This window comes from Epinephelus fuscoguttatus, linkage group LG24 (assembly GCF_011397635.1).
Source record: "Epinephelus fuscoguttatus linkage group LG24, E.fuscoguttatus.final_Chr_v1".
In the NCBI taxonomy this organism is placed as follows: Eukaryota; Metazoa; Chordata; class Actinopteri; order Perciformes; family Serranidae; genus Epinephelus; species Epinephelus fuscoguttatus.
In genome coordinates this window covers 2,094,043-2,121,611 of record NC_064775.1, presented here as the reverse complement: position 1 = coordinate 2,121,611, position 27,569 = coordinate 2,094,043, and the positions used below count along the sequence as shown (strand labels likewise).

Here is a 27,569-nt window from a genome sequence, read left to right as displayed (position 1 = left end):
AGGATTTATAAGACAAAAACCAAACATGATAAAATCTTTGCTTTTTTCACAATTCACCAAACTTTATAGAGATAAAAGCCGTAATTATTGTCTGAACTTAGAAATCTTGGGCAGTAAAAACTAAAAACGGGATACATTTTTGGTGGTAAGGTTTAGACAACAAAACCTCTTGGTTATGGTCGGGAAAAGATCGCAGATGCCGCTACAAATGCCTGGCTTGGAGTGTTGCATAAACGACTAGAAAAGCAGTGATGTGATGTTACAAAACACCCAACTTTGTGTGGCACAAACGCAGCTAAAAAGCAGCTGTGTGTCACCACAACATGCCTGGTTTTCTGTGGCACAAACACAGCTGTAAAGGCAGTGGTGTGTCGCTACAACATGCCTGGTTTTCTGTGGCACAAACACAGCTGTAAAGGCAGTGGTGTGTCGCTACAACATGCCTGGTTTTCTGTGGCACAAGTGCAGCTGTAAAGGCAGTGGTGTGTCGCTACAACATGCCTGGTTTTCTGTGGCACAAACACAGCTGTAAAGGCAGTGGTGTGTCGCTACAACATGCCTGGTTTTCTGTGTCACAAACACAGCTGTAAAGGCAGTGGTGTGTTGCTACAAAATGCCTGGTTTTATGTGGCACAAACGCAGCTGGTTTTCTGTGGCATAAACGCAGCTGTAAAGGCAGTGGTGTGTCGCTACAACATGCCTGGTTTTATGTGGCACAAACGCAGCTGGTTTTCTGTGGCATAAACGCAGCTGTAAAGGCAGTGGTGTGTTGCTACAACATACCTGGTTTTCTGTGGCACAAACGCAGCTGTAAAGGCAGTGGTGTGTCGCTACAACATGCCTGGTTTTCTGTGTCACAAACACAGCTGTAAAGGCAGTGGTGTGTTGCTACAAAATGCCTGGTTTTCTGTGGCACAAACGCAGCTGTAAAGGCAGTGGTGTGTTGCTACAAAATGCCTGTTTTTTTTGTGGCACAAACGCAGCTAGTTTTCTGTGACACAAACACAGCTGTAAAGGCAGTGGTGTGTTACTACAACATGCCTGGTTTTCTGTGGCACAAACGCAGCTGTAAAGGCAGTGGTGTGTTGCCACAACATGCCTGGTTTTCTGTGGCATGAACGCAGCTGTAAAGGCAGTGGTGTGTCGCTACAAAATGCCTGGTTTTCTGTGGCACAAACGCAGCTGTAAAGGCAGTGGTGTGTCGCCACAACATGCCTGGTTTTCTGTGGCACGAACGCAGCTGTAAAGGCAGTGGTGTGTCGCTACAAAATGCCTGTTTTTTTTTGTGGCACAAACGCAGCTGTAAAGGCAGTGGTGTGTCGCTACACTATGATCTATCTAGTAAATATCTAAAAAATGCTAAAATTTTTTAAAAATAAATGTATAAAGTAATAACTGCATGTATCTATTTATTTCTATATTTATTTGAACATTTATTTATCAATGCATTCTTTTTTCTGTATTTATTTATTGCTGTATTTGTTGTTATATTTATGTATTTAATTATTCTTGTGTTTATTCCTACAATTATTTATCTAATTCCGTATTTATTGCCATATTTATTAATTTATTTCTGTATTATATTTTAAGATTTTTTAAAATAATTTTCCCCCCTCCATACATCACACCCACCCACTTTTGTGCTCTTTAAATCTGTGTCCGTTGCTCTGAGGTGATAATGGCTCAGATGGATTTGCATTAGAGCTGCTGCGTCTCGTACAGACGCTAAATGGTGCCCGACGTCTCCGGTCGTTAAAAGCATCAAAGTGAACTGAGCTGCTGTCTCAGGTCCTAACTCTGCAGATCTGTGTGTCCTCAGCGTCTCTCACCTGCACCTTCATTATAAATACACATTCTCCATCATTCAACATCCACGAGACGCTTCATCACCTCGCAGCCAGATTGTTGGATTGCATCACGACTCATGTTCTTCTCTCCGTGCAGAAGATAAAGATCTGATTTTCCACCCAAAAACATAATCAGCCCCAGCGTCTGTGTGAAATATTGATGCTCTCATCATGTAGCAGCCTGCAGGTGAGCGCTGCCTGACTCTGAATCCAGACTAACAGGGTTTGTTTACCGTGCTAACAAGCTCCTCCAACAACCAGCGTCTGAAGCGTATAAATATTTCTCTCTCTGCGCTTCAGCCTGAAAAGCTTTGTTTAAGCAATCGCCCGCTCCGTAAAGGAGAGGGCACACTTACGAGCTGAGCTCAATAAGTCATGTAATATTCAGATATTCAGAGAGCGCCTGGCTGCGGGGGAGTTTTCAGGGCGTCTGGGCCAACACAATGCTCGGCCTTTGGAGCGTATCGGGATTCGGCGCCGGGCAGCAGGCCGAGACGAGAGAGCGGTTGGGGGGGTTAATTTCCGTCTCTCCAGGACGCTCATTACCATGGCGTTCACAGCTTCACTCACGAGCCTGAAGCATACAGGTGTGTTTGTGTTCAGGGCGATTATTATTTTCACGCTGCCACTGTGTGCAGTTTATGGAGCGTGTTTCTGAAGTGGAACGAAGTTAATGCGACGAACGTTTGTATTTATAGAAGGTTCTTTACTCTGTTAATTGTGCAGTTTTTTAAAAGGGCGTTTGCCAGAAGAAAATGCATTGTACTTTTCTATAAACCATGATTATATTTTCAATGACACGCTTCATATGTATCATATCAGCGTTTCTATAGTGACGCAGTAAACGAGCTGTCATCAGGAGGTGGATGATGTGACGCCTCGCCTTGACACCAACAGCAACAAAAGTTGATGTGATTTAGCGAGTCACTGCTGTGTTTCCTGCCGGGATGGTGCCACAAAAAGTAATGACTCACTGACATGTTGTGTTCACGAGAATGAGACAGATGCAAGGTCACTCTGACCTTGACCTTTGACCACCAAAATATAATCAGTCCAATTGAATAATTGTGCCCAGTTGGAGGAAACTCCCTTAAAGCCTTCTTATCATGTTCATAAGAATGTGACAGACGAGGTCACAGTGACCTTGACCTTTGACCTTTAACTATCAGATTCTAGAACATTCATCCTTTAGTCCAAATGGATGTTTACGCCAAAGTTGAGGAAATTACCTCAAGACGTTCTTGAGATATTGTGTCCACAAGGATGAAACAGACAAGGTCACTGTGACCTTTGACCTTAATCTACCAGAATCTAAACAGTTCATTGTTAAGTCCAAGTGAACGTTTGTGCCAAAATGAAGAAATTCTCTCAAGGTGTTCTTCTGATATTGAGTCCACGAGAATGAAACAGACAAAGTCACAGTGACCCTTGACCTTAATCCACCAGAATCTAAACAGTTCATTGTTAAGTCCAAGTGAACATTTGTGCCAAAATGAAGAAATTTCTTCAAGGGGTTTTTCTGATATTGTGTACACAAGAATAAGACAGACAGACAACCCGCCTCCGGCCATGACTATCACCTGTGTGACGTCATAGAAATGCACCTGATGCTGTTCAGCACAGTAGAGGCTGAAGCCGAACTGCCGCTAATGTTTGCTCAGCTTGTTTCTCTGATAACTCAAGATCCCAACGTCTGATGATGAAAACAAGCAGCTAAAAATGTTTTAAAAAGTCGTAAATGTGGCTACATGTTATATCTTAAATATTTTTATCTTCACAATGGATGAAACTTCTACGTGTAAAGAGAAGAGTGTTGCGTGACTTGTCTCTGCAGCTGATTGGAGCTCGTTGTTCCAGTGTTGTTCAGTGTCTGAGAAACCTGCTGTGCTCCACCTGCTCAGCAGCAAACAGCAGACACGGTTAAAGATGTGTCTTTTCCTAACATGTTTTAAGTGTTCTCGCTTCAGTGAGACACGTCTTCATTGGTTTAAAGCTCTACAGAAAGCCGACACCTCTCACACCTCCTGGCAGACATTACCTTATTCTCTGCTGCTTTTACTGCTGCTCACACTTGTTTTAATGGAGTGGAGTGGAGCAGCTGCTGACATGATATTAATACCATTAACGAGGTGTTTGACTTTATGTTAAACAGCCCACAGTCATAGAAATATAGGAGCATAGATCTGTACACAGACCTGACACCAGTACGTTCCCTACCGACTGGACCAGTTCCTGTCTAACTGGTACCAGGAGTCTTTGGCTCCAGCACATAAAGTGCCGTTTCTCCCTGTAGTCAGTTTGAGTTTCTCAGCAGCGTTTTAGCCTCCGATCACGTTTGCTTTTACCAACATATTGAGGCTTTTTCAGACCCTGGTTCTTTTTATTGACCCTTCAAGTCGTTTCCAAGCGGAGTTTGAGCCACTGACCCTGATCCACTGATCCGATGATCCAACTATTCTGGGTGTCTTTACCAACCCTTCAAAGTGTTTTAAGGTGTTCTAAGATCTTGGCGTTTAAGATCCGATCATGCTTTTTTTTCTTGTTTTTTTCAGTAACGTTTAATCTTTGATCACATTTATTTTTATCGACCCTTGGAGACGCCTTTTCGGAGCGGTTTAAGCTCCGATCACGTTTGTTTTACTGACCTTTGGAGGTGTTTTTCGGTAACGTTTAAGCTTTGATCACATTTGTTTTACCGACCCCTGGAAGCGCCTTTTTGGAGCGGTTTAAGCTCCGATCCTGTTTGTCTTTATTGACCCTTGTTGGCATTTTTCAGCAAAGCCTAATCGCTTTTGTTTTTATCGATTCTTGGTGCCGTTTTCAGTGACGTTTAAGCCCCAGTTATGTTTGTTTTACAGATCCTTGGAATCATTTTTCAGCAGCAGTTTAGCCCGAGCACGTTTGCCACCAATCCCTCGTGTTTTTCACTGACCCTTCGAGGTGTTACTTAGCGAGTTTTGAGGGTTGTTTTTACCAACCCTTCAAAATGTTTTTGTTTTTTCCAGCAGTTTGAGCCACTAATCCTTGTTTTTACTGACCTTTCAAGGGGTTTCTCTCAAAGGCATTTGAGCCACAAATTTCAAGTGTATTTACCGACCCTTCGAGGCAAACCCATGTGGAGCTTGAGCCACCAATCCTGGTTGCTTTTACCATCATTTATTGGTGTTTCTCAGTGGTCATTGAGCCACAAATCCTGATTGTTTTTATGTACCCTTTGAGGTGTTTCTCTGCCTTGTCTCAGCCACTGATATCAGGTGTTTTCCACTGACCCTTTGATGCATTTCTCAGTGGCGTTTGAGTCACCGGTCCTGGCAGTTTTTACCGACCCTTTGGGGCTTTTGTGATGGATTGCGTTTGTAATGATTTAAAGCAGAGAAGAGCTGCAGACCTTCAGATTGGAGAAGCTTCAAAACTTTGCATTTTAAGTGATAAATGACTCAAAGTGATTAATCGTTGAGTAAAAGTTAAATCTGAGTAGTGTGCATGCATTCCTCCACATGCATGTAAAGTATGTTCCTGTTTGGACCTACTGTACGAGTCTTATCATTTGTATGTGTGCATATGTGTGTGTGTGTGTGTTTCTGGGCGACACCGGAGATGAATTACAGTGTGACAGTGAGTCTCGTCTCCGGTGTCGGGCTCAGGGAGCTCTCTGATTTAGATAAATCACGCCGTCCAGCGTGCGGCTGAATAAACTCCCACTGTAGGTTTATGAGTGTGCTGCTGCTGCGTGAAGCGGACGCCTCAAACTTAACAGGCAACAACTCCCCCATCCCTCCACCCCGAAACCTCCAAACCCCCGAACGCCTTCCTCCTCACGCAGAGGAAGAAATGACCTACATACAAACAAACAAACAGATCACGGTGCCGCAAATCATGGCCTCCTTAAGAAGTCATTCCATCATCTCGTCCTGTACTTTGAGATAGTTCGTCCGAGAGCTCCACAGTCTACATTTTTTATGTGCATTTTTGCACAAGTTGTCGTCTCAAAAACTCACAGCAACTTTATACATACTGCAAGAATTTGAGTTGACTCAGATGAGCACACAGCATAGCAAGACTGTACAACTCTGGAGGACCCCAGAGCAGGTTTATCTGACCATGTGGCCAGTTTTAAAGGTCCAGTGTGTCAGATTTAGGGTGATTTAGAGGCATCTAGTGGTGATGAATGTAGATTGTAACCAGTTTAATCTTCTCCTGGTCAGAGTTCTCTCAGGGTTTAACCCTGAATTCTTGAGATATTATGTTCATGAGAATGAGATGGACCCAAGGTCACAGCGACCTTCACCTTTGTCCACCAAATCCTCATTTGTTTTGATTTGAGTGAAAGTGGATGTTTGTGCCAAATTTGAAGAAATTCCCTCAAGGTTTTTTTTTTTTTTTTTTTTTTTTAAATATTGTGTTCATGAAAATGACAGGGTGCAAGGTCACAGTGACCTTTGACCACCAAAATCTAAGCAGTTCATTCACGATTGAAAGTCGTTTGTGCCTAATTCAAAGAAATTCCCTCAAGGCTTTTTTGAGATATTGTGTTCATGAGAATGGGATAAACTCAAGGTCATAGTGACCTTCACCTATGACCAGCAAATTCTAATCAGTTCATTCTGGATGTTTGTCAACAGACGACCAAACAAAGTTGTTACTACTTTTACTGAAAGATCTGCACTTCCTCCACCTCTGCGTTAGCTTAGCATGTGTGGACAGCCACTAATTAAACTTCATGTCTCGCCCGTAGAGCCGATCTCCAGAGCTATGACTCGCCAGGCATGTGTGTATCTTTGTGGCCTTTGTCTTTATAATGACAGCACTGTGGGTCGTTTAGCTTGGAATATTTCTCGACCCTAACGTGTCTCTCCTCATCCATTCTTTGTCACACGAGACACAGCAACAGCTGCGGAGTTCTTTTTATACATCAGTTGTGAGGAGAGGAGTGGAGCTGCTGTAGGAGCAGAGAAAGAGCTGCTACAGGAGCTGGTATGATTATACACTTAAGAAAACATACTTATTATATTTGATTTTTGCCGTTGTATCCCCTGAAATCTGACACAGTGGACCTTTAAACATGTATAAAGTGGACTTGTTGTGTTTGTGAAGCTGTGCTGAGCGTCCACTCGGGGCAGGCAGGTGGGATTAAGGTCTTTGTGCTGAACAAAAGTCTTTTTGAACTGTGAGGCTTTGTCAACTGTAACAGATCTCAGCTCCTTACATGTTTCAGCCTCGCTCCGTCCACAGAGACGCCGTCACAGAGGAGGACGTGTTTCCCCCCGTGTTCTTCCTCCTGCAACTTCCTCGCCTCACTGTCATTTGCCGGCGACGGCGAGAGGAGAAAACCCTCCTCGGTATCCGGTGGGAAGAAAAAAGAGGCTTCCCTATGGCAGCTTTTTATGACAGGCTTGACAAAATAACCAGCCGTCTCATTACGGTATATGCAAACAATGATAAAGGGGACGGCGCAGAGATGTCATGTTAGACAATCAAGGAGGGGACCTCTGACACGCTGCCACGAGCGGATAATAAAGTGCCGCACCAGGCGACAAATGACACCGCACTTAATTTGCTGCGCAATGTTCCTGTAATTAGGTGAATTTGGCACAGGCAGGGGGGAGCGACAGCTAGATCAAGGTCTTGATGAATTAGGGGTCCACTGTCAAGATCAAATCACATTAATCAAGGTGGCCGAGTCCGCGGACAGCACCCCCCTCCCCTCCCCCGCCCTCCACTCTCCCAGCCGGCGTGATGAATAGCCCTGCTTCCGCCAGGCGCGAAGTATGCATCACCATCAAATCTGTGAATCTAAATGTAAGAGTACTATTTGGAGAATTCTATTGACTTTTTTTGTCCCGGCGCCAGTTTTTTCTCCCGTGATAAAGTAACTTTAAACTGCGGCAGGAGCCTCGCTGCTCGCTTTCAAAGTGTGCCACAGACCCAGAGGTGCTTTCGGTCGGCGCTCACACTCCAGTTGCTGCAGTGTTGATGCATAAAATCAGGCAAATGATCTCCTGGACGTTTGGAATCAACCTGACACTGTGTCACAGCTCTTATTTCGAAGCCTCCTCCTGGCACATGAACGCACCGTCATGCACTTTCTGAATGAGTCTTTCATTTGAGTTGCAAACAACAAAATCAAACTCTCTATGCTGACATCTTTGGCCCAATTATCTGGGCAAAGCTACAAAATTCAACCTCATGATGAGATGAACCCTTTCCATCATTGACAGCGCTCTTTTAAACAAGATATGTTTTCACACTCTTCTTGATTTTCATCTTATCCCAAACCAAAAATCCAGAAACACGATCTCCAACACCGCTGCGGCAGACTAATGCTTCCTGATCCTTACAACAAATCTGTTAAGTTGAATTTCGTACACTGCTGTGCACTGTGTTTCCTTCCTCCCCTGAACATCCCTCAGGAAAATAAATGGGATCTCTTACCGAGGCCGAACTCACCACCAGCGCTGCTGCTGTGGCACATGCAGCCTGTTCTGTGACCTCTATACTCTGGGAGTTTAATTATGGCGCTAGCTTGGGGGCAACACGGCCTGCACCACACAGATTAGCTCCACAACAAGCCATTAATGAATATAAAGAGGTGCTGGACGCAGGTTGGCTGTGTTATGTCATTGGTGATGGATCCGGCCCTGCCGATCGCCGCTAATGGAGCGGGCTGCAGATTGATACGAGCCAAATGGCAGAGATTTATTTCTTTTTTTAGCTTTTTATTATCCAGGAAGAAAAGTGGAAGGTAACTGAGTACATTTAATTTTGGCTACCTGAGTATTTCCATTTTATACGTCTACTTGCTCAACATTTGACAGCTTGAATTATTACAAATTTCTTTGCATATAAAAAATTCCAAAATTGGACAATCTCGGACAAATACCCAACCATGAATCCATCCGATGCACATTTATAAATGTCTAATTAACAGTCACGCTTGTAAAATCAGGGAGGAAAGATCATTTAGATTTAACAAACTAAGGACCTAAAAAATGACACTGTGGTAAATTTAACTCACTACACATATTTTCACCCGTCAGGAATTAGCTGATATTAGCTGTTATTTCTCTAAGATACAACTACTTCCTCCAACTGATGTCATTCTCATGTGCACAGTTCACATATATTTTAAGCCAGAAGTTCCAGCTGGTGAAATGCTGTTTTTGCCATTGCACATTTCTGTAAACTATGAATATGTTACGTTTCTAAAGTGACGTAGTGTATGAGCTGACTTGGACAAGCTGCAGAGCACTGTTCCAGACCAACAAACAACAAAACCATTTGTTTTTTAGTCACTAGTCATTGATGTTTTTCCAGCGCAGTATTATCCCTCAGATGTAGGTGTTTTGTAGCAACCTGTCACTATTTTTCTCAGCTGTGTTTTAGGCACCAAACGTGAGTGGTTTGTAGCAACACATCACTATGTTTTCAGTGGGTTTTCAGGCATCAAATGTGGGTGTTTTGTAATGCCCCAATGCTATTTAACATGGCTTTATACACACCAAACATGTTGGTTTTGTAGCAACACATCACTGTGTTTCCAACTGCTTCGTAGAAACCAAACATGAGTGTTCTGCAGCAACCTGTTCTATTATTTCCAGTGGCATTATAGGTGCTAAATGTGGGTGTTTTGTAGCGATCAGACGCTTTTAATGGTGGCTTTTTTTCACACCAAATGTGGGCATTCTGTAGTGACCATTCATTGTGTTTTCAGCAGCTTTTTAGGCACCACATATGGCTGTTTTGTAGTAACTTGTCACTGTTTTTCCAGTGGATATTTAGTCTCCAAATATGGGAGTTTTGTAGTGACCCATCAGTGTTTTAATGGTGGCTTTTTTTCATACCAAATGTGGGCATTCTGTAGTGACCATTCATTGTGTTTTCAGCAGCTTTTTAGGCACCACATATGGCTGTTTTGTAGTGATTTGTCACTGATTTTCCAGTGGCTATTTAGCCTCCAAATGGAGTTTTGTAGCGACTTGTCACTGTTATTCCAGTGGCTATTTAGCCTCCAAATGTGGGAGTTTTGTAGCGACTTGTCACTGTTTTTCCAGTGGCTATTTAGCCTCCAAATGTGGGAGTTTTGTAGTGACCCATCACTGTTTTAATGGTGGCTTTTTTCACACCAAATGTGGGCATTCTGTAGTGACCATTCATTGTGTTTTCAGCAGCTTTTTAGGCACCATATATGGCTGTTTTGTAGTGACTTGTCACTGTTTTTCCAGTGGCTATTTAGCCTCTTAATGGAGTTTTGTAGCGACTTGTCACTGTTTTTCCAGTGGCTACTTAGCCTCCAAATGGAGTTTTGTAGCGACTTGTCACTATTTTTCCAGTAGCTATTTAGCCTCCAGATGTGGAAGTTTTGTAGCGACACATCGCTGTTTTAACAGCAGGTTTTTATACACCAAACATAAGGCTTTTGTAGCAACCAGGCGCTGTGTTTCCAGCAGCTTTTTTGCCCTCAAACATGGGGATTTTTCAGTGACCTGTCAGTGTTTAAGCAGCTTTTTGGGCACAAAACATGAATGTTTTATAGCAACCTATCACTTGTTTTCCAATGGAAATAGTGGAATAAAAAGCATTTATTTTTTACCAAGACACTGCTGCCTTTCCAGGGGAAACTGTGCCTCTAAAACTGACATGACCTTTTCCTAACCATAACCATGTGTTAACCAAAGTGTTGCTGAAACATAAAGTTAGAACATATCTGCTCCAGTTTGCAGAAAATACGATGCAAAGTTTTTTTTTTCTTTTCTGGGTTGTAAAATGCCTTGCTCGGAGGCAGAGAGAAGATTTTCACTTCTCTCACTGAGATGTTCCCAGTTTGGATCCCAGTAACCAAACTTCAGACTTCTCAAAGCATCAGAGTGTTTTCATCCCCAGACGGTTGGAGCCAGAAGAGCAAAGCTTGCCCACATAATCAAACTGTATCGGAAACAAGGGCTGCAGAGGGGAAATTTAGAACCAGCATTGATTATTCACTTTGGAAGTCGACATGTTGTCATCTGCTTTTGATATTGAACTTGGCGAGCGCTCAGCTCTCATCAGCGCCTCCTAACATGCACTCGCAGAGTAAAAAAAAAAAAGGCAAAACAAGCTGTGCGCTGTACAGTAGTAACTTGATAGGAAATAACCACTTGCGTTGAAAAGATCTGACTACTTTAACTTCAACCTGCGTCTCACGAATCCGACTTGTGACGTGTTCAAGTCCCTTCAGAAAATATTTACACAGAAAGAAAAAAGGGCCACTTACCCGTGCATGGCGTGCAGCGTGTGAGGCTCGTAGTGGTATCGTCCCTCGTGATGCCGCATGTCAATCGGGATGGGTGTGTGGAAGGTGGGGAAGATGTGGTGGGGGGCTGCAAGAACAGAAAAGCAAAGAAGAAGAGATGAGGAAGGGAGGGAGGGAGAGGAGACTTCAAAAAAAGAGCTTGCCTTTCAAAAAAAGAAAAAGAAATTTCAAAGGCAAAAGGGCTACAATAAAGCAACATGAATTTCAGAGCAAGCTGAGCACTTTCGTGTAAAATATTGGCACTATCACACAAGAGAAGTGGAATAAATAAATAATCAAAGTCGTCCTAAGAAATCCTACATCTTGAACATAAAAGATATCCAACCGGGCTTTTGACAAAGACCTGCAGCTAGAGGGTCTTTGAACTAGACGGGATGATGGACTGTGTGGAGGGAAGCTGCAGCCCCGACTCAAACCGGGACTGACAGCACTGGGAAAAGCTTTCTTCTGCTCGCACTCTTCCCTTACAAACAGCATGAGTCTCCTCCAGAGCTGCAAACAGCACAGCTAAACCCCCGAACTGACTGAATACACACACTCCTGGGTCGACTGTAAACATGATGGCGACTCTAAACGACTGATTTCCTGCCTGTGTTGTGAATTCTTATTGTTGTTTTCAGGATTTAATTAATGCCTCAAGTATTACCGTCTGGTTTTGTTTTGTGTTTACAGGGTTGGAGAGGAAGGATGCATCCGTCTGACCTTCTGTGCTATCAGGTGAGAAAATCATTGGCTTCTCACGAGAGCCAGAAACTTAAAGTAGTTCCATAAAGTCACGGGATTTACAAGAGAAGCAGATTAGTGAAATAGTCAAACTTAGGGCAGAAGAGGCCGAGATATCCAGACTTTTAGTTTGGCTCGAGCTCTATTAACCCTGGATCCTACATTCCCCATAATGCAACTTCATAGGATGTTTTCTTTAGACCCTTCCTTCCTCCTTGAAGCCCCCCTCCTGAAAAATCCCAGTCTGCTCTGATTGGTCAGTATCTCTGGGTATTCCTCATCTCAGCAGCTCTGCAATGACTTTGACAGAGTATAGCTGCACTTTCTACCATGACAAATCACCAATAAAAGCTTCCAAACAAACCTGACAAGTTCCAGCACAATTATGATCTGAAATCTAGGAAAAATTAACAATATAAGCAACCAAGACAACATCTTATTTATCATCTGATGTTAGCATGTAGCTACATGTAGCAGTGTATCTGTAGCAGCACTTTCTCCTGTTAAAAACAACCAATGAAAGCTTCTAAACCAAAATCTTTACAACCAGACATGAACCTGCAGAAATACGATCCAATATCTGGGAGAAAGTTACAACATCGGTAATAAATATTACATGTTTCTCCGACATTAGCATGTAGCTAAATGTAGCAGTGTATTTGCAGCCAGGGAATGACTGTGAATAGCAGCCATTTTTCCTGTTAAACTTATCAATAAAAGCTTCTAAACACAACCAGACATGCTCCAGCTGGAATATGATCTGAAATCAGGAAGAAATTAACAACATCTGCAACCAAAATTACATGTTTCCTGGTGTTAGCATGTAGCTACATGTAGCAGTGTACCTGCATGTATAGCAGCAATTTCTACCGGTAAAAATATCAGTAAAAGCCTTTAAACTGAAATCTTTACAACCAGACATGTTTCGGCGGGAATTGTATCTGAGACTGGGGAGAAATTAATGACATCAACAACAAAGATGACATGTGTCTTCATGTTAGCATGTAGCTACATGTAGCAGTGTATTTGCAGTTGGGAAGGTGTATAACTGTACTTTCTCCTCTTAAAAATCACCTATAAAAGCTTCTAAACACAACTGGATGTTTGCAGCAGAATATAATCCGGAATCAGGGTAAAATCAACATCATTGGCAATCAAGATTACATATTTCCCTGACATTAGCATGTAGCTACACGTAGCAGTGTACTTGCAGTCAGAAAATGGCTCTAAAGGAGGACAGCAGCACTTTCTACTGTGAAAAATCACCTATAAAATCTTCACAACTGTACATGTTCCTGCAGAAATATGATCTGAAATCTGGGAGAAATTTAAGGCATCAGCAACCAAGATTACATGTTTTCCTGGCATTAGCATGAAACTACATGCACCAATGAAATTGCAGTTGGAGAAGAACTATGTAAAACAGCACTTTCTCCTGTTAAAAACCATCAATAAAAGTCTTCCAACAGAACCAGACATGCTCCAGTTGGAATATGATCTGGAATCAGGAAGAAAATCTGCAACCAAGATTACATGTTTTCTGATGTTAGCATGTAGCTACATGTAGTAGTGTCCTTGCAGTGGCACTTTTACCCTAAAAATACCCTGATACAGCTTCTAAACAGAACCGGACATGTTCCAGCAGGAATATAATCCAAAATCGGCGAGAAATTAACAACATTGACAACCAAGAGTATATGTTTCCCTTGTGTTAGCATGTAGCTACATGTAGCAGTGTACCTGCAACCAGGGAGTGACTGTAGCAGAGAACAGCTGGTACAGTCGTTGTAGCAACGATCAATAAAAGCTTCCAAACAAAACCTGACATGTTCCAGCATGAATATGATCTGAAGTCGGGGGAAATTATATCAGCATCCAAGACTGTGTGTTTTCCGGATGTTAGCATTTAGCTACAAGTAGCAGCGGACCTATGGCCAGTGAATAATGGTGTATAGCAGCACTTTCTCCTGTTAAAAACAACCAATAAAAGAAATCCTGCTACAGAAATCCTTCACAAAAAATGCTGAAAACAGATTATTCAGAATGGTCCGGAGGTTTTTGCTTTTACATAAATCATTATGAAGTTGACACGGTGTCCCAGAACATCTTTCACGTCATAGGTCGGAGTGAGAACAAGTTGATAAGTCACATTATCTCTTCATAAAGTATAAATACTACTGAAACAACATCTTGTTTTGATGCCATAAAACTGGATTCGTCTCGCATGAAATCAAAGTTTTGGCCACATGAAGAGCTTGTTTTGTTTCGTTGGTTCAGGGAGTTCACTAAGACATAATTATCTACCATTACAAGCTTAACCATGTACATGATCCAAGACGTGTTGGTTTTTTTATTAGGCTGATATGATTTTGTTGCTCGAGGGCAAATATGTGAGACGAACCTGCAGATGGAGCTGCAGGTTCTGCAGTCAAGGTGCATTTCTGCTTGTGTGCACGTTTCATATTCGTCTGTTTTTACGAGGTTTGTGTGTTTGATCGTGCCTCCTTTTAATGGCCCTTTTGATTTCTCATTAAAGCCCTCTTTTCCTTTTGTGGATTCCTCTCGGATCTGGGAAGTTTACCCAAACCATCAGGACTAATTAGCCGCTGTGATAACACGAAACCGCAGAAGATGCCGTGTCTTTATTTTACCACCGTATAAACGAAGCCTTTCCAGCTCTTTAACCGACTTTATGGAGTTTTGTTTCTTGTTAACATTTTTTCTCAGGTTTTTTATTTTGGAAAAGCTCCATGAGGGCATCGCCTCACTCTCATCATCTCCTCCCCGGCTCTCCCTCTGTACAGTTTTCAGATCCCGTTAATTGCAACCTGGTGTGTCTTGTCTCGGAGCTGCCGGATCGCAGAGGACAAGAGGAACAAAAAGACGCAGGGAGGAGGGAGAGGTGAGCCAGCTGATCTCTGGATTGCATTAACATTCTTCCTGTGTCACACACACACACACACTCGCACACACACACACTCTAGCGGGAATCTCGCAGGGTGACCTGGGATTTGGGAGCGGAGGGGTCAGGGCCACGGATCATTATCTGCTCTCGGACGAGCATTGGGAGGGGATAACGGGGCCTCTCGGGGCTCCCAGGGGCCCGGGACCTGAATGAGTCAGCATTCCAGGTCCATTCCTCTCACTCTGCACCCTGACAGCCTGACCGACAGGCCCGGTCCCCAAACGCCCGCAGAAATAGCCGTCGTTACTTCATTTTCAGTCTGCACAATGCCACCGAGGCCTGACGGGACGAGGCTGGATTCCTTCAGCTTTGTCTCGCCGCCGCCATTTTTACCGTCTGAGCTGTGTTTAATTTAAAGGAAAGTCTGCGCCAATGGCAACAGCGACCTTTTTTAGTGGATGCTTTTAGTATAGAAACGTCTTGATGTGAATTCTGGGTAATATTTTGGTTCATAAGATTCGATATTGTCACTTCCTGTTCTTGAATAAGTTGATTTATTATTATTATGAGGTCAATAGCTCGTTCACACTCTCCAACACACACACACACACACACACACACACACCTACATTCCTATATAGCCATCAGGAGACTGTGAGTGTACACCACCAAGCAGGGACCTCCATTTCTGGTCATTTTCAAAGAACAAAAATTACAATATAGAATTTATTTTAGGGTCTTTTCCCCATGGTATAACAAGCATAGGTTCCTGTGTGTCAGAGTCGTGACTGGCTCACGTTAAAGTCGTCTCTGTCTTCGTGCTTGTCATGGAAACAGCCTCGGGCTTGTGTGTTTAATTGATCTGAAACAAATAATAAAGGAGCCACACCTGACATTCAAAAGTCAGACGGCAGCAGCAGTAACGCTGAGCAGCTGTGAGAACACAAATACACAACACAATATCTCTCTGTCTGTCTCCATCCATATCTCTATATCTTTCATGTGTACCTCTAACCATTTTTCTCTTTCACTGTTTCTATCTCTGCATCTCTAAATCTAACTTTTCATCTTTCTCCATTTCATTACTCGTCATCTCTATTCCAGTCTCTGGAAATCTGCATTTGTCTGTCACTATCTTTCTCTCTAGTTGTTCACTATCAGTCTCTATTTATTTGTATTTCATCTCCATCTTGATGCCAATTTCTATCTTCATTACTGTCCGTGTCACTGCCTCTCTGTCTCTTTTCATCTCTATCTCAGCGTCTATTTCAATCCCTGTTTATTAATATTTGTATCACTATCTCTTTCCGTCTCTGTGGCCAAACTGACTGTCCTCTCCATCATAATTAGCCTCTGTCTGACTCCATACACTGTGTAGGCTGAGTAAAGCCAGTATATATACTGTATGTGTGAGGCTGGAGGAGCTTAAGGGCCCCATTCACAGAGCAGCTCGAGTTGAGACACCATTCATAACAGCTGGGGGCGAATTACAAGAGCAGGGTCGGGGACAAAGAGCAGTTAAATCTGGGTCAACAGAACGTGACGCAGTGAGGAAGAAGTCTTTAAGTCCTTTGCTTAAGCACATGTCACAGTGCTACAGAGGTGAAATACTTCGGGACAAGTTACAGGCAAAGTATGCAAATTTAACATACTAGAGGCACCCTAGTGTTTTGGCAGCTTTCAAATGACTTTCTTGAAAGTTTTGACAGAGTTTGAACATATAATAAACGTGACTGTAAAAGAGAAAATTTTGTTTGTTTAAGATTTGGTGAATGCTACACAAGTTTCACACGTCACAGGCCGACTCACAACAGAGCTGAGAATTTTTAAATCCTCGCAACTTTGGAGCTTTCCGAGCTCAGATTTCTCCTCCAGTTTGGACACGTTGGAGCTGGAAGAAGCCTGTCAGGTATCCAGCCAGTCCTCCAGCTTGCCTCTGCGGCCCTGCCGTCCTGGCCGGGGGATTGACCAGGCAGGCTTATTCCATCACCGAGACAGCTCCATTGTTCTGCCGCCACAGGAAGAACAAAAGGCGAGCGCTCGGGAGAGTTCAAGAGGCACATTTACCTGATTCACTGGGCCCCGATCCCCCCTGGGCGTACGCAGCGTCAGCCAGCGCCACCGTGCCCTCGCTTAGGCTCCAGCCATCTATTAGTCTTTGCTTGATAACATTTGTTTTAGCGTCTGCAGCGGGCCGACTGCACTTTTTCATAGTCAGCCCCCCCTTTCTGCACGCACACAGCAGAAACACTGTTTTCCTGTGTTGTCTTAAAGTTTATGATCGAACAAGGGCACACGCTAACAAGACTGTGTGCACGACCTTGTGCTTTTTCTAAAACTAAGAGTTCTGCATGAATTCAATTCATTAGAAGCTGTTGAGAAGTCGACAAAACAATCTCACCTCAAGGTCCCTTTGGTGGCTTAATTCATGGGTGAAATACCCCATGAGGCTTAGTGGGTATTCACCCTCAGTGGAGGAGGCTGATGAGGCGTATCCAAAGTTTTTATGCCTCCACACCAGCAGAAGTCGTGTCTGGAAGTGTCATGTTTTCAGGTTGTCTGTCCCATTCTCGTGAATACAGTACCTTTGAGAGCACCTCAAGGAAATATCTGCAAATTTGGCACAAACGCCCACTTCAGGATCACCGAATAGATTTTGGTGGACAAAGGTCACTGTTAACTTGCATCCGTCTCATTTACGGGAATGCGATATTTTAAAAAAAGCCCTGAGGGAAGCTTCTCAAATTTGGCACAAACGTCCACTTGGACTCTAGGATAGACTGATTAGATTTTAGTGGTCAAAGGTAAAAAGTCACTGTGACCTCGTGTCTGTCCCATTCTCATGTCGAACTATCACAAGAACACCCTGAGATAGTTTCCTTAAATCAGTACAAACATCCACCTCAACTCAAGGATAAACTGATTGGATTTTGGTGGTCAAAAGTCACTCTTAAGTTGCGTCCATCTCTTTTAAGGGAATGCTATATTTTAAGAAGGCCTTAAGGGATTTTTTCAAATTTGGCACAAATGCCCACTTGGACATTAAGATAAACTGATTTGATTTTAGTGTTCAAAGGTCACCCATATCTTGACTCCGTCTAAATTACAGAAACACTATATTTCAGAAAGGCCTTGAGAAATTTTCTTAAATTTGGCACAAACACCCACTGGACTCAACAATAAACTGATTTGATTTTGGTGGTCAAATGTAGAAAGTTGCTGTGTCAAGTCAATCTTGTGTACGCTGTATCACAAGAACATCTTGAGGTAATTTCTTTAAATTTGGCACACACGTCCACTTGGACTCAAGGATAAACTGACTGAGGGTTACCACGGTCATGGGAAACCTGGAAAAGTCATAGAAAATGTTGAAAGTTTTAGGAAAGTCATGAATTTTTGCATAATGTAACATTACAGCAGGAGAGAAAAAAAATATTTTGGGTCCATGAAAAGTCATAAAAAAGTTTTGAAAGTTTGTCCATGAAAATATGTGGGAACCCTGCTGATTAGAATTTGGTGGTCAAAGGTCAAGGTCACATTATTCAGTGTCGTGACTCAGGAACAGAAGGGCAGATAATGAATTAGTGATGCTGGTTTTCAGAGGCGTAGAACCACGAGGCAGAAAGTCCAGTTTGTGTTTGGTCCTGAGATCAGGTGTCGACACTCTCATGGCTTTTTGTGTTTAACACTCCTCATTCGGCGAGTAGTTCTCAGCCTGTCCTGCTTTTCTTGGAGACACCAGTGAATCATCACTCTGTCTCCATCAGAGATTTACACCAACTGAAACAGCCGGACTAAAGCCAGTAAAGAGACTGAAGTGACGCTCAAAGATATCAGATCACTGCAGTGACAACTTTCTGTCTCTTTTACTCTGTGAGGGAGGAATCTGAAGATCCTGGCAGGAAATGACAGCAGAGAAGTTGGCTCACGTCCTGAATACACAAACTGCTGCACACCAGCTGTTTGATCCTGAATTCTTCACATGATAACAGATTTTTTTTTGGCTCTTTTCCCAAACAAAACAAGTAGAATGCATCACTTCCTGAGGAGTATTCCCAGGAAATAGTGACGAGTCAGTGGGAATTACATCACAGCAGGAGAGGAAGGGTTTATAATCTGGATACATGTGTTTCTTCAGTCTACACCAACACGTATATTAAACATATTTGTATTTTACTTTTATCACTAGCACCTTAAAACCTGCAGCTTTTCAGTCAAAGTCTGACAAAGTTTCCAGTTTCCAAAAGTTGCAAATATACCAAACTGAGCCAAATATGTGACTTGTATTTTAAGGGTCAGTTTAGTCAAATTACTGTCTTGTCCTATTTTATCTTGTCGTCTCTCATTTTTTCGTCTGACCACCAGATTTTACTAAGTTTATCCTTGAGTTGTTGAAGACAGACTCTATGACTCGGGGTTGATTCACAGCCTTTGCGGGTACTTTATTGAAGACACAACGTACAGCTTCAAATACTGCAACAATGAGCCGGCCCTGTCGAGCAGTTCACCAAACATTCTTACACTCCTCCTCAGATAAACATCATACCTAACTTTCCATGTCTGCAATGTGTATGTGTGTGATTTCCTGCCGTTTCCAGAACTTGCGCTTATCTTGTCTTAATACCTGGCACTTTACCACGTCTTGTTCCTGGCAACGAACTCTGTTTCCCATCACAATGTTTCACCATCACAATGTTTGACAGGTATCCTTGTTCTAAGATTTCTCCCCAGAGTTAGACCATTCAGGGTTGCTCAACTTTAGTAAACATGTTTTGCTTCTAACTTGACCTTAAGCGTCAAGTATTTCTAGGCCTTTTCGTCACCACAGAGTCCAAGTGATTGTTTGTGCCAAATTTGATGAAATTCACTCAAGGTGTTCTTACAATATCACATTAACAATAATGAGACTGATGCAAGGTCACATTGACCTTCACCTTTGACCACCAAATTCTAATCAGTTCATCCTTTAGTCCAAGTGGACGTTCGGGAGAGGCCAAATTTGTAGACATCCTCTAAAAGTGTTCTTGACATATTGCGTTCACAAGAATGAAATAACACATTTATGAGAATGAGATGGATACAAGGTCACAGCGACCTTTGACCACCAAAATCTAAACAACATGATGATTGTTGAATCCAAGTGGACATTTGTGCCAAAGTTGAAGAAATTCCCGCAGCATGTTCCTGTGATATTGCATTCAAGAGAAGATGGACAACCCAAAAACAAAATGCCTCCAGTCATGGCTGTCGCAGGCATTAAAAAACACACGCAGACCACAAATTTGCATTGGAACTACTTTCAACTAAAACAAACAAACAAACAAACAAACAAAACAGTCCCTTTGGTAAAAAAAAAACAAAACAAAACAAAAAAACTAAAAAGAAACTGTTACTAAAATAGGTTTCTGTGAAATTTAGGTGAACTAACCCTTTAAAGACTTGAACACTGATGTTGCGTCCCACAAAACTTTATTTCAAATTCTTGTCAAGATCCAAAACTTTCCTAAAATACCAAATTAGAAAATGTGACTCAACTAAATGTTAAATAACTTCAGTGCTGTGTGTCCACATACTTTTGGCCATGAAGTGTGTATGTGTGATGAAGTATATGAAGAGTTTTTAGACTTTCTGTAGTCACCCTGCTCCCCATTCAGACCAAACCACCATGTGGCTGTGGTGAGGTAGCTCCAGCGGCCCCACTGGCCTCAGTGGCCCCGCTGGCCTCAGTGGCCCCGGTGGCAAACCACCACGAGGCAGAGTCACTTATCAGCCTTCGACAGCTGTGCTGAGGCCACGTGCTAATAACCTCCATGCATCACCGGGCTGAAGGTGAGCGTGGCGGTGGCTGGCATTAACAAAATGAGGCAGGCGACCGAGGCAGCGCCGCTGATGGGCCTCCTCCGCTCGCCGTGCCACTAGCGGCATGTTGTTAGCATGCTGTTTGTGCAATTTAGGTACTTAAAAGACTGCGAGGGTCCCAAAGACTGATTGCGCCGTCGAGTAATCACCCACCTCCAATGCACGCCTGATTTATCACCCTCTCGCTTAATAGCACTGCTTAACACACAGGTTTGTCCAGATTAAGTAATTACCTTAAAGCAAAAGTTTATTATCTTCTTGGTCGGGCGCGTGATAAAGGCCCGCTGTCGAGAGGAGCCACGGAAAGGGCTCGTAGCTGCTGAAGGAGAGCGATAATTAAAATACAATGAATTAAATTGTCGCTTCTGGGGCTGTCACTGTGCTCCCCAGCTAACATCCATATTACCCCGCTGGCACCCTTGCTAGGGGGGCGCCTGGGATTATGCCTCGCCCCGGACTGGCGGAGCAGCTGAATGGGAAATTACTCCAAAGGGCCATCTGTAAATTAAACAAAGACCTAGTTCTCCTCCAAAATGAGGAAGAGGAGGGTGAGAGGGAGAGGGGGGACCTGAAGAATCACACCTGAGTGCAGCTTTAGCTCTGTAAGCTTCTCGTTGGGATGTCTTAATGAGGTGGAGGCCTCTGCAGGTACAGATGTTGGACGAACACAGGGGAATCTTTTGAGTGATGCGCCTCCTCTCCTTCGTCGTCGCCATGGTGATGAATGCATCACAGGTGGGAGACGTCTCTCCCTGCCTCAATCCTCACCGAGGAGGCCCGGACCTCCTCTTCGATCTACAGAAATAGATGGAGGTGCGTGCTGTCACGTCAGCACTCGGCAGCCTCCCGTGTCGATAAACGCTTCGCTGCACGCCCGACACAATCTGCTGAAGCAGGACTGTCTCTATTTTTTGACCCGGCTGCTCCCCCGGCTCTGCCGTCTGTCCTGACCGGCTTTATTTGACTGCTGTGTTTGTTTGACATTCTGCTGCCGAGCATGATGGAGAGCAGGCCGCTGGCTGACTTCCTCCCTCCTCTAAAGATGGCTTGGACCTCTCAAACACACACACACACACAGAGGGTGCGTTGGGGAATCTGGAGACGCTTTGACTCAGAGGTGGGAAATCAGAGAAAATGAGATGTGAATTCCTTCAGAAATAACTGTGGAGCAGCACCAAGCCAGACGCTCCTTGTTTTCTGAATGAAACACTGAACACAAACTTGTGATCTGACAGACGAACGCTGCCTCTGAAAACAATGATGTCTGTTTGGCTTCAGGCACTGCTGGTGTTCAGCTGGCAGCAAGACTTCCGCTACAGATCCTTCAAAATAAAAGTGTCCTCTCCATTACAAGCTACAAGCCAACTACATGTTGTACAAGTTATGTCTTGAAATATTCCTGTTGGCCTGCTGCTACTCTGCTAAAAACTACAAGTCCCATTATTACCCACAGCACAATGTGCCAATCACAGTTGAGTTTCCTGTAATGACGCAGCCAGCTTCAAGTGAGAGACAGGAAAGAGCAGGGTACTGCTCATTGTTCTGAGGGACCACAGTTCTGTAAGCTGGATAAATGTCCCATTGGACAGAGAGTCCATTTCTCCAACAGCCTGTGTGGCGGCACAAAAGTTGCTGGAAAAGCAGAAAAACATGCCGGTTATGAACATGTGATCTGTGGCTCAAACGTCACTCAGAACTGCTGCCAAAGGTCAGTAAAAAAACATGTGATCTGTGGCTCAAACGTCACTCAGAACTGCTGCCAAAGGTCAGTAAAAAAACATGTGATCTGTGGCTCAAACGTCACTCAGAACTGCTGCCAAAGGTCAGGAAAATACATGTGATCTATGGCTCAAACGTCACTAAGAACTGCTGCCAAAGGTCAGGAAAAAACATGTGATCTGTGGCTCAAACGTCACTAAGAACTGCTGCCAAAGGTCAGGAAAAAACATGTGACCTATGGCTCAAACGTCACTAAGAACTGCTGCCAAATGTCTGTAAAAAACGTGATCTGTGGCTCAAACGTCACTAAGAACTGCTGCCAAAGGTCAGTAAAATGCATGTGATCTGTGGCTCAAACGTCACTCAGAACTGCTGCCAAAGGTCTGTAAAAAACATGTGATCTGTGGCTCAAACGTCACTAAGAACTGCTGCCAAAGGTCAGTAAAAAAACATGTGATCTGTGGCTCAAACATCACTAAGAACTGCTGCCAAAGGTCAGTAAAAAACATGTGATCTGTGGCTCAAACATCACTAAGAACTGCTGCCAAAGGTCAGGAAAAAAAAACATGCAATCTGTGGCACAAACGTCACTAAGAACTGCTGCCAAATGTCATTAAAACCGTGATCTGAGGCTCAAACATCACTAAGAACTGCTGCCAAAGGTCAGTAAAATGCATGTGATCTGTGGCTCAAACGTCACTCAGAACTGCTGCCAAAGGTCTGTAAAAAAACATGTGATCTGTGACTCAAACATCACTAAGAACTGCTGCCAAAGGTCAGTAAAAAACATGTGATCTGTGGCTCAAACATCACTAAGAACTGCTGCCAAAGGTCAGGAAAAAAAAACATGTGATCTGTGGCTCAAACGTCACTCAGAACTGCTGCCAAAGGTCTGTAAAAAACATGTGATCTGTGGCTCAAACGTCACTAAGAACTGCTGCCAAAGGTAAGTAAAATGCATGTGATCTGTGGCTCAAACGTCACTAAGAACTGCTGCCAAAGGTCAGTAAAAAACATGTGATCTGTGGCTCAAACGTCACTCAGAACTGCTGCCAAAGGTCAGTAAAATGCATGTGATCTGTAGCTCAAACGTCACTCAGAACTGCTGCCAAAAGTCTGTAAAAAACATGTGATCTGTGGCTCAAACGTCACTAAGAACTGCTGCCAAAGGTCAGTAAAATGCATGTGATCTGTGGCTCAAACGTCACTCAGAACTGCTGCCAAAGGTCTGTAAAAACATGTGATATGGCTCAAACGTCACTAAGAACTGCTGCCAAAGGTCAGTAAAATGCATGTGATCTGTGGCTCAAACGTCACTAAGAACTGCTGCCAAAGGTCAGTAAAAAACATGTGATCTGTGGCTCAAACGTCACTCAGAACTGCTGCCAAAAGTCAGTAAAATGCATGTGATCTGTAGCTCAAACGTCACTAAGAACTGCTGCCAAAGGTCAGTAAAATGCATGTGATCTGTGGCTCAAACATCACTAAGAACTGCTGCCAAAGGTCTGTAAAAAACATGTGATCTGTGGCTCAAACATCACTAAGAACTGCTGCCAAAGGTCTGTAAAAAACATGTGATCTGTGGCTCAAACGTCACTAAGAACTGCTGCCAAAGGTCAGTAAAATGCATGTGATCTGTGGCTCAAACGTCACTCAGAACTGCTGCCAAAGGTCTGTAAAAAACATGTGACCTATGGCTCAAACGTCACTAAGAACTGCTGCCAAAGGTCAGTAAAATGCATGTGATCTGTGGCTCAAACGTCACTAAGAACTGCTGCCAAAGGTCAGTAAAAAACATGTGATCTGTGGCTCAAACATCACTAAGAACTGCTGCCAAAGGTCTGTAAAATGCATGTGATCTGTAGCTCAAACGTCACTCAGAACTGCTGCCAAAGGTCTGTAAAAAACATGTGATCTGTGGCTCAAACGTCACTCAGAACTGCTGCCAAAAGTCAGTAAAATGCATGTGATCTGTAGCTCAAACGTCACTCAGAACTGCTGCCAAAGGTCTGTAAAAAACATGTGATCTGTGGCTCAAACGTCACTAAGAACTGCTGCCAAAGGTCAGACACCACAGAGAAACACTGCAAAGGGTTGGCAAAAACCTCCCGGATCTGTGGCCCAAACACCGCAAAGAAATGCCTCAAGAGAACCACAGCATCCGAGAGATACGAGAGACATGACAGCGTGAACTGACCGGCTACTGTCTGCTCACACTGCTCCTAAGAAACGACACCAAGCACGCGTCCCTCTGGTTCTGTTAAAGCTCAGCAGGGCTTCCACAGGATCTCCAAACTGATGCTGCCGAGGGAACATCACTGCCCCTCTTGACACCGCCATGACCTTTGTCTTCAGACTCTGGCCTCGGCTCCTTCCTCCACACAAAACCCTCTTCACACACACACACACACACTCCAGAATGACCTCAACAATAGCTTTCAGTCCTCTGTGTGAAAGAGAAGCATGTGGGAGACGGCTCGAGAGAAGACAATAGAGAAAAGGAGACAAACCTAAAAGGAATTGACTTTCTAATCCTGATTAGCTCTTTCCCACTGCTGAGGGCCCTTTGTGATGTGCACGAAGGATCTGTCCAGAAATCTGCATTATGTTTTGCTGCAAAGGTTCTCTTGTTCATCAGGAGTCAGAGCAGGGCTGATGTGAAGATGAGGAGCAGAGCATGACGACATGTTGAGCTCTCTCCTTTGTGTTCTGGAACACCACAGAGGGGGAATTACACCACACAGCTCTCATCACTCTGAGCTGCAAATTACAAGATCTGGAGTCTGATTTGTTTTGACGTCCCTCACCATCAGACCCTCTGCCCCCGGTGCGATGACACGTTACGAAAACTCTCCCATAAACAAGCTACGCAGGAATTCATTTGAGTTTAGTTTACGAGGCCCGCTTGGCTTGTAATCGAGCAGAGGGAACCAAAGCGTTTCATAAACACAAAGCTTGAGTGTAGGTGTGATTACAGCCTGCGACACAGCAGCAGCTCTGCTTCAGGTGGATCTGTCTGGACACATGTCTCTGGGGACACACGTACATATGTGTCGCTTCTCGAATCTCCACGGAAAGAGTTCATGTTCCTGAACGAACTCCATGCCCACAGACGCTCAGAAAATGTTCTCCAAAGGTCTCAAATAGCTCAACAAGCCTTGCTAACAACTCATGCGTAGCAACCAGCCCCGTTGCCGGAGGAAAATGATTTCTTGCAAACCATCGCAGTTTTTCCACGGGGACAGTGTCATGAAACCTCTTCTTTTTTGGCAGGACATCGCTGTGTATCCTGCCAGAAAACTGCCGCAAAAAGTGGCAGTGTTTTACCGACACATCACTGCTTTTCCTGGTGCTGTAGTGCAACGAAAAACAGTTGCTTCTGAAGGAGACATTGCTCTGTTACCTGCCACACTAGTGCCACAAAAAGCAGTTGCTTCTGACAGAGACATTGCTCTGTTACCTGCCACACTAGTGCCACAAAAAGCAGTTGCTTCTGACGGAGACATTGCTCTGTTACCTGCCACACTAGTGCCACAAAAAGCAGTTGCTTCTGACAGAGACATTGCTCTGTTACCTGCCACACTAGTGCCACAAAAAACAGTTGCTTCTGACAGAGACATTGCTCTGTTACCTGCCACACTAGTGCCACAAAAAACAGTTGCTTCTGATGGAGACATTGCTCTGTTACCTGCCACACTAGTGCCACAAAAAGCAGTTGCCACACTAGTGCAACAAAAAGCAGTTGCTTCTGAAGGAGACATTGCTCTGTTACCTGCCACACTAGTGCCACAAAAAGCAGTTGCTTCTGACAGAGACATTGCTCTGTTACCTGCCACACTAGTGCCACAAAAAGCAGTTGCTTCTGACAGAGACATTGCTCTGTTACCTGCCACACTAGTGCCACAAAAAGCAGTTGCTTCTGACGGAGACATTGCTCTGTTACCTGCCACACTAGTGCCACAAAAAGCAGTTGCTTCTGACAGAGACATTGCTCTGTTACCTGCCACACTAGTGCCACAAAAAACAGTTGCTTCTGACGGAGACATTGCTCTGTTACCTGCCACACTAGTGCCACAAAAAACAGTTGCTTCTGATGGAGACATTGCTCTGTTACCTGCCACACTAGTGCCACAAAAAGCAGTTGCCACACTAGTGCAACAAAAAGCAGTTGCTTCTGAAGGAGACATTGCTCTGTTACCTGCCACACTAGTGCCACAAAAAGCAGTTGCTTCTGACGGTGACATTGCTCTGTTACCTGCCACACTAGTGCCACAAAAAGCAGTTGCTTCTGAAGGAGACATTGCTCTGTTACCTGCTGCACTAGTGTCGGCTGTTTTGACTGAAACATTGCTGCACTTCCTGTTGAGATACTGCCACAAAAAACAGTTCTTTTACCAACACATCACTGCGTTTCCTGCGGCACTAGTGTCACAGGAAGCAGTTGTTTTCACTGAAACATTTTTCTGCCACGATAGTGCCGCAAAATGCAGTTGTTGTTTTTTACCAACACATTGCTGCGCCTCCTGTCAGGATCGTGCCATAAAAAGCAGTTGGTATTTACTGAGACATCAATTTGTTTCCTGCCGCAAAAACCTGTTGATACTTTGCTGCCTTTCCTGCCGGGACAAAACCATGTGTTTTGAGCCAAACCGTGACCTTTCCTTAACTACAACTATGTGGTTTTTGTGCAACAGCATTAGTGAAATGTAAAGTTTCAGTGTATCAGCTGCACAGTAACTTGCAACGTCAGTGGTTTGCAGAAACATGCAAAGTCGACTTTTTTTCTGGCAGTTGAGCCGTTACAAAATGTTCTTGAGAGAAATTCCAAAAAGTCTCGAATAGCTAAACAACCATTGTTAGCACCTACGTCTGCACCAGTGCCTGTAAACTATCCTGTTTTAGATGTTTGTGCAAGTAAACATCAGCAGCTCACAGAAAGCTGACTCAGCAGTAACACAGTCTGAAAAAAGCTGAATAGTGAAGTGTTTATCGTGCACAGATCTGTGAAGTAAAGATCGGATCTAGTTAAATGATCTTTACAGACTCACAGAGCAGATAAAGGTTTGGACAGTTTGACACAGTAAAATGAAGCCAGTAAATTTCAAAGGTGAATTAAAAGATAATGCAAACTGAGTTAAGATTAAAGGCTCCGACTGCTCCTTTTCAATCCAGACTTTAATTTGAAACTGGACGTTCGGATGGAGTGCAGGACCTTTACTAGGAGATC

At 43.7% G+C, this 27,569-nt stretch overlaps 1 protein-coding gene across 1 annotated transcript in view; it reads right to left on the bottom strand.

Annotated features, from left to right (window-relative positions):
- Positions 1–27,569, bottom strand: part of LOC125884805 (zinc finger protein GLI2-like) — a 108,507-nt gene that overhangs the window by 36,014 nt on the left and 44,924 nt on the right. The window contains exon 3 of the mRNA XM_049570044.1: positions 11,098–11,203. Coding sequence (XP_049426001.1) covers positions 11,098–11,203 — 106 coding nt within the window. The remainder of the gene's footprint in view (positions 1–11,097; positions 11,204–27,569) is intronic.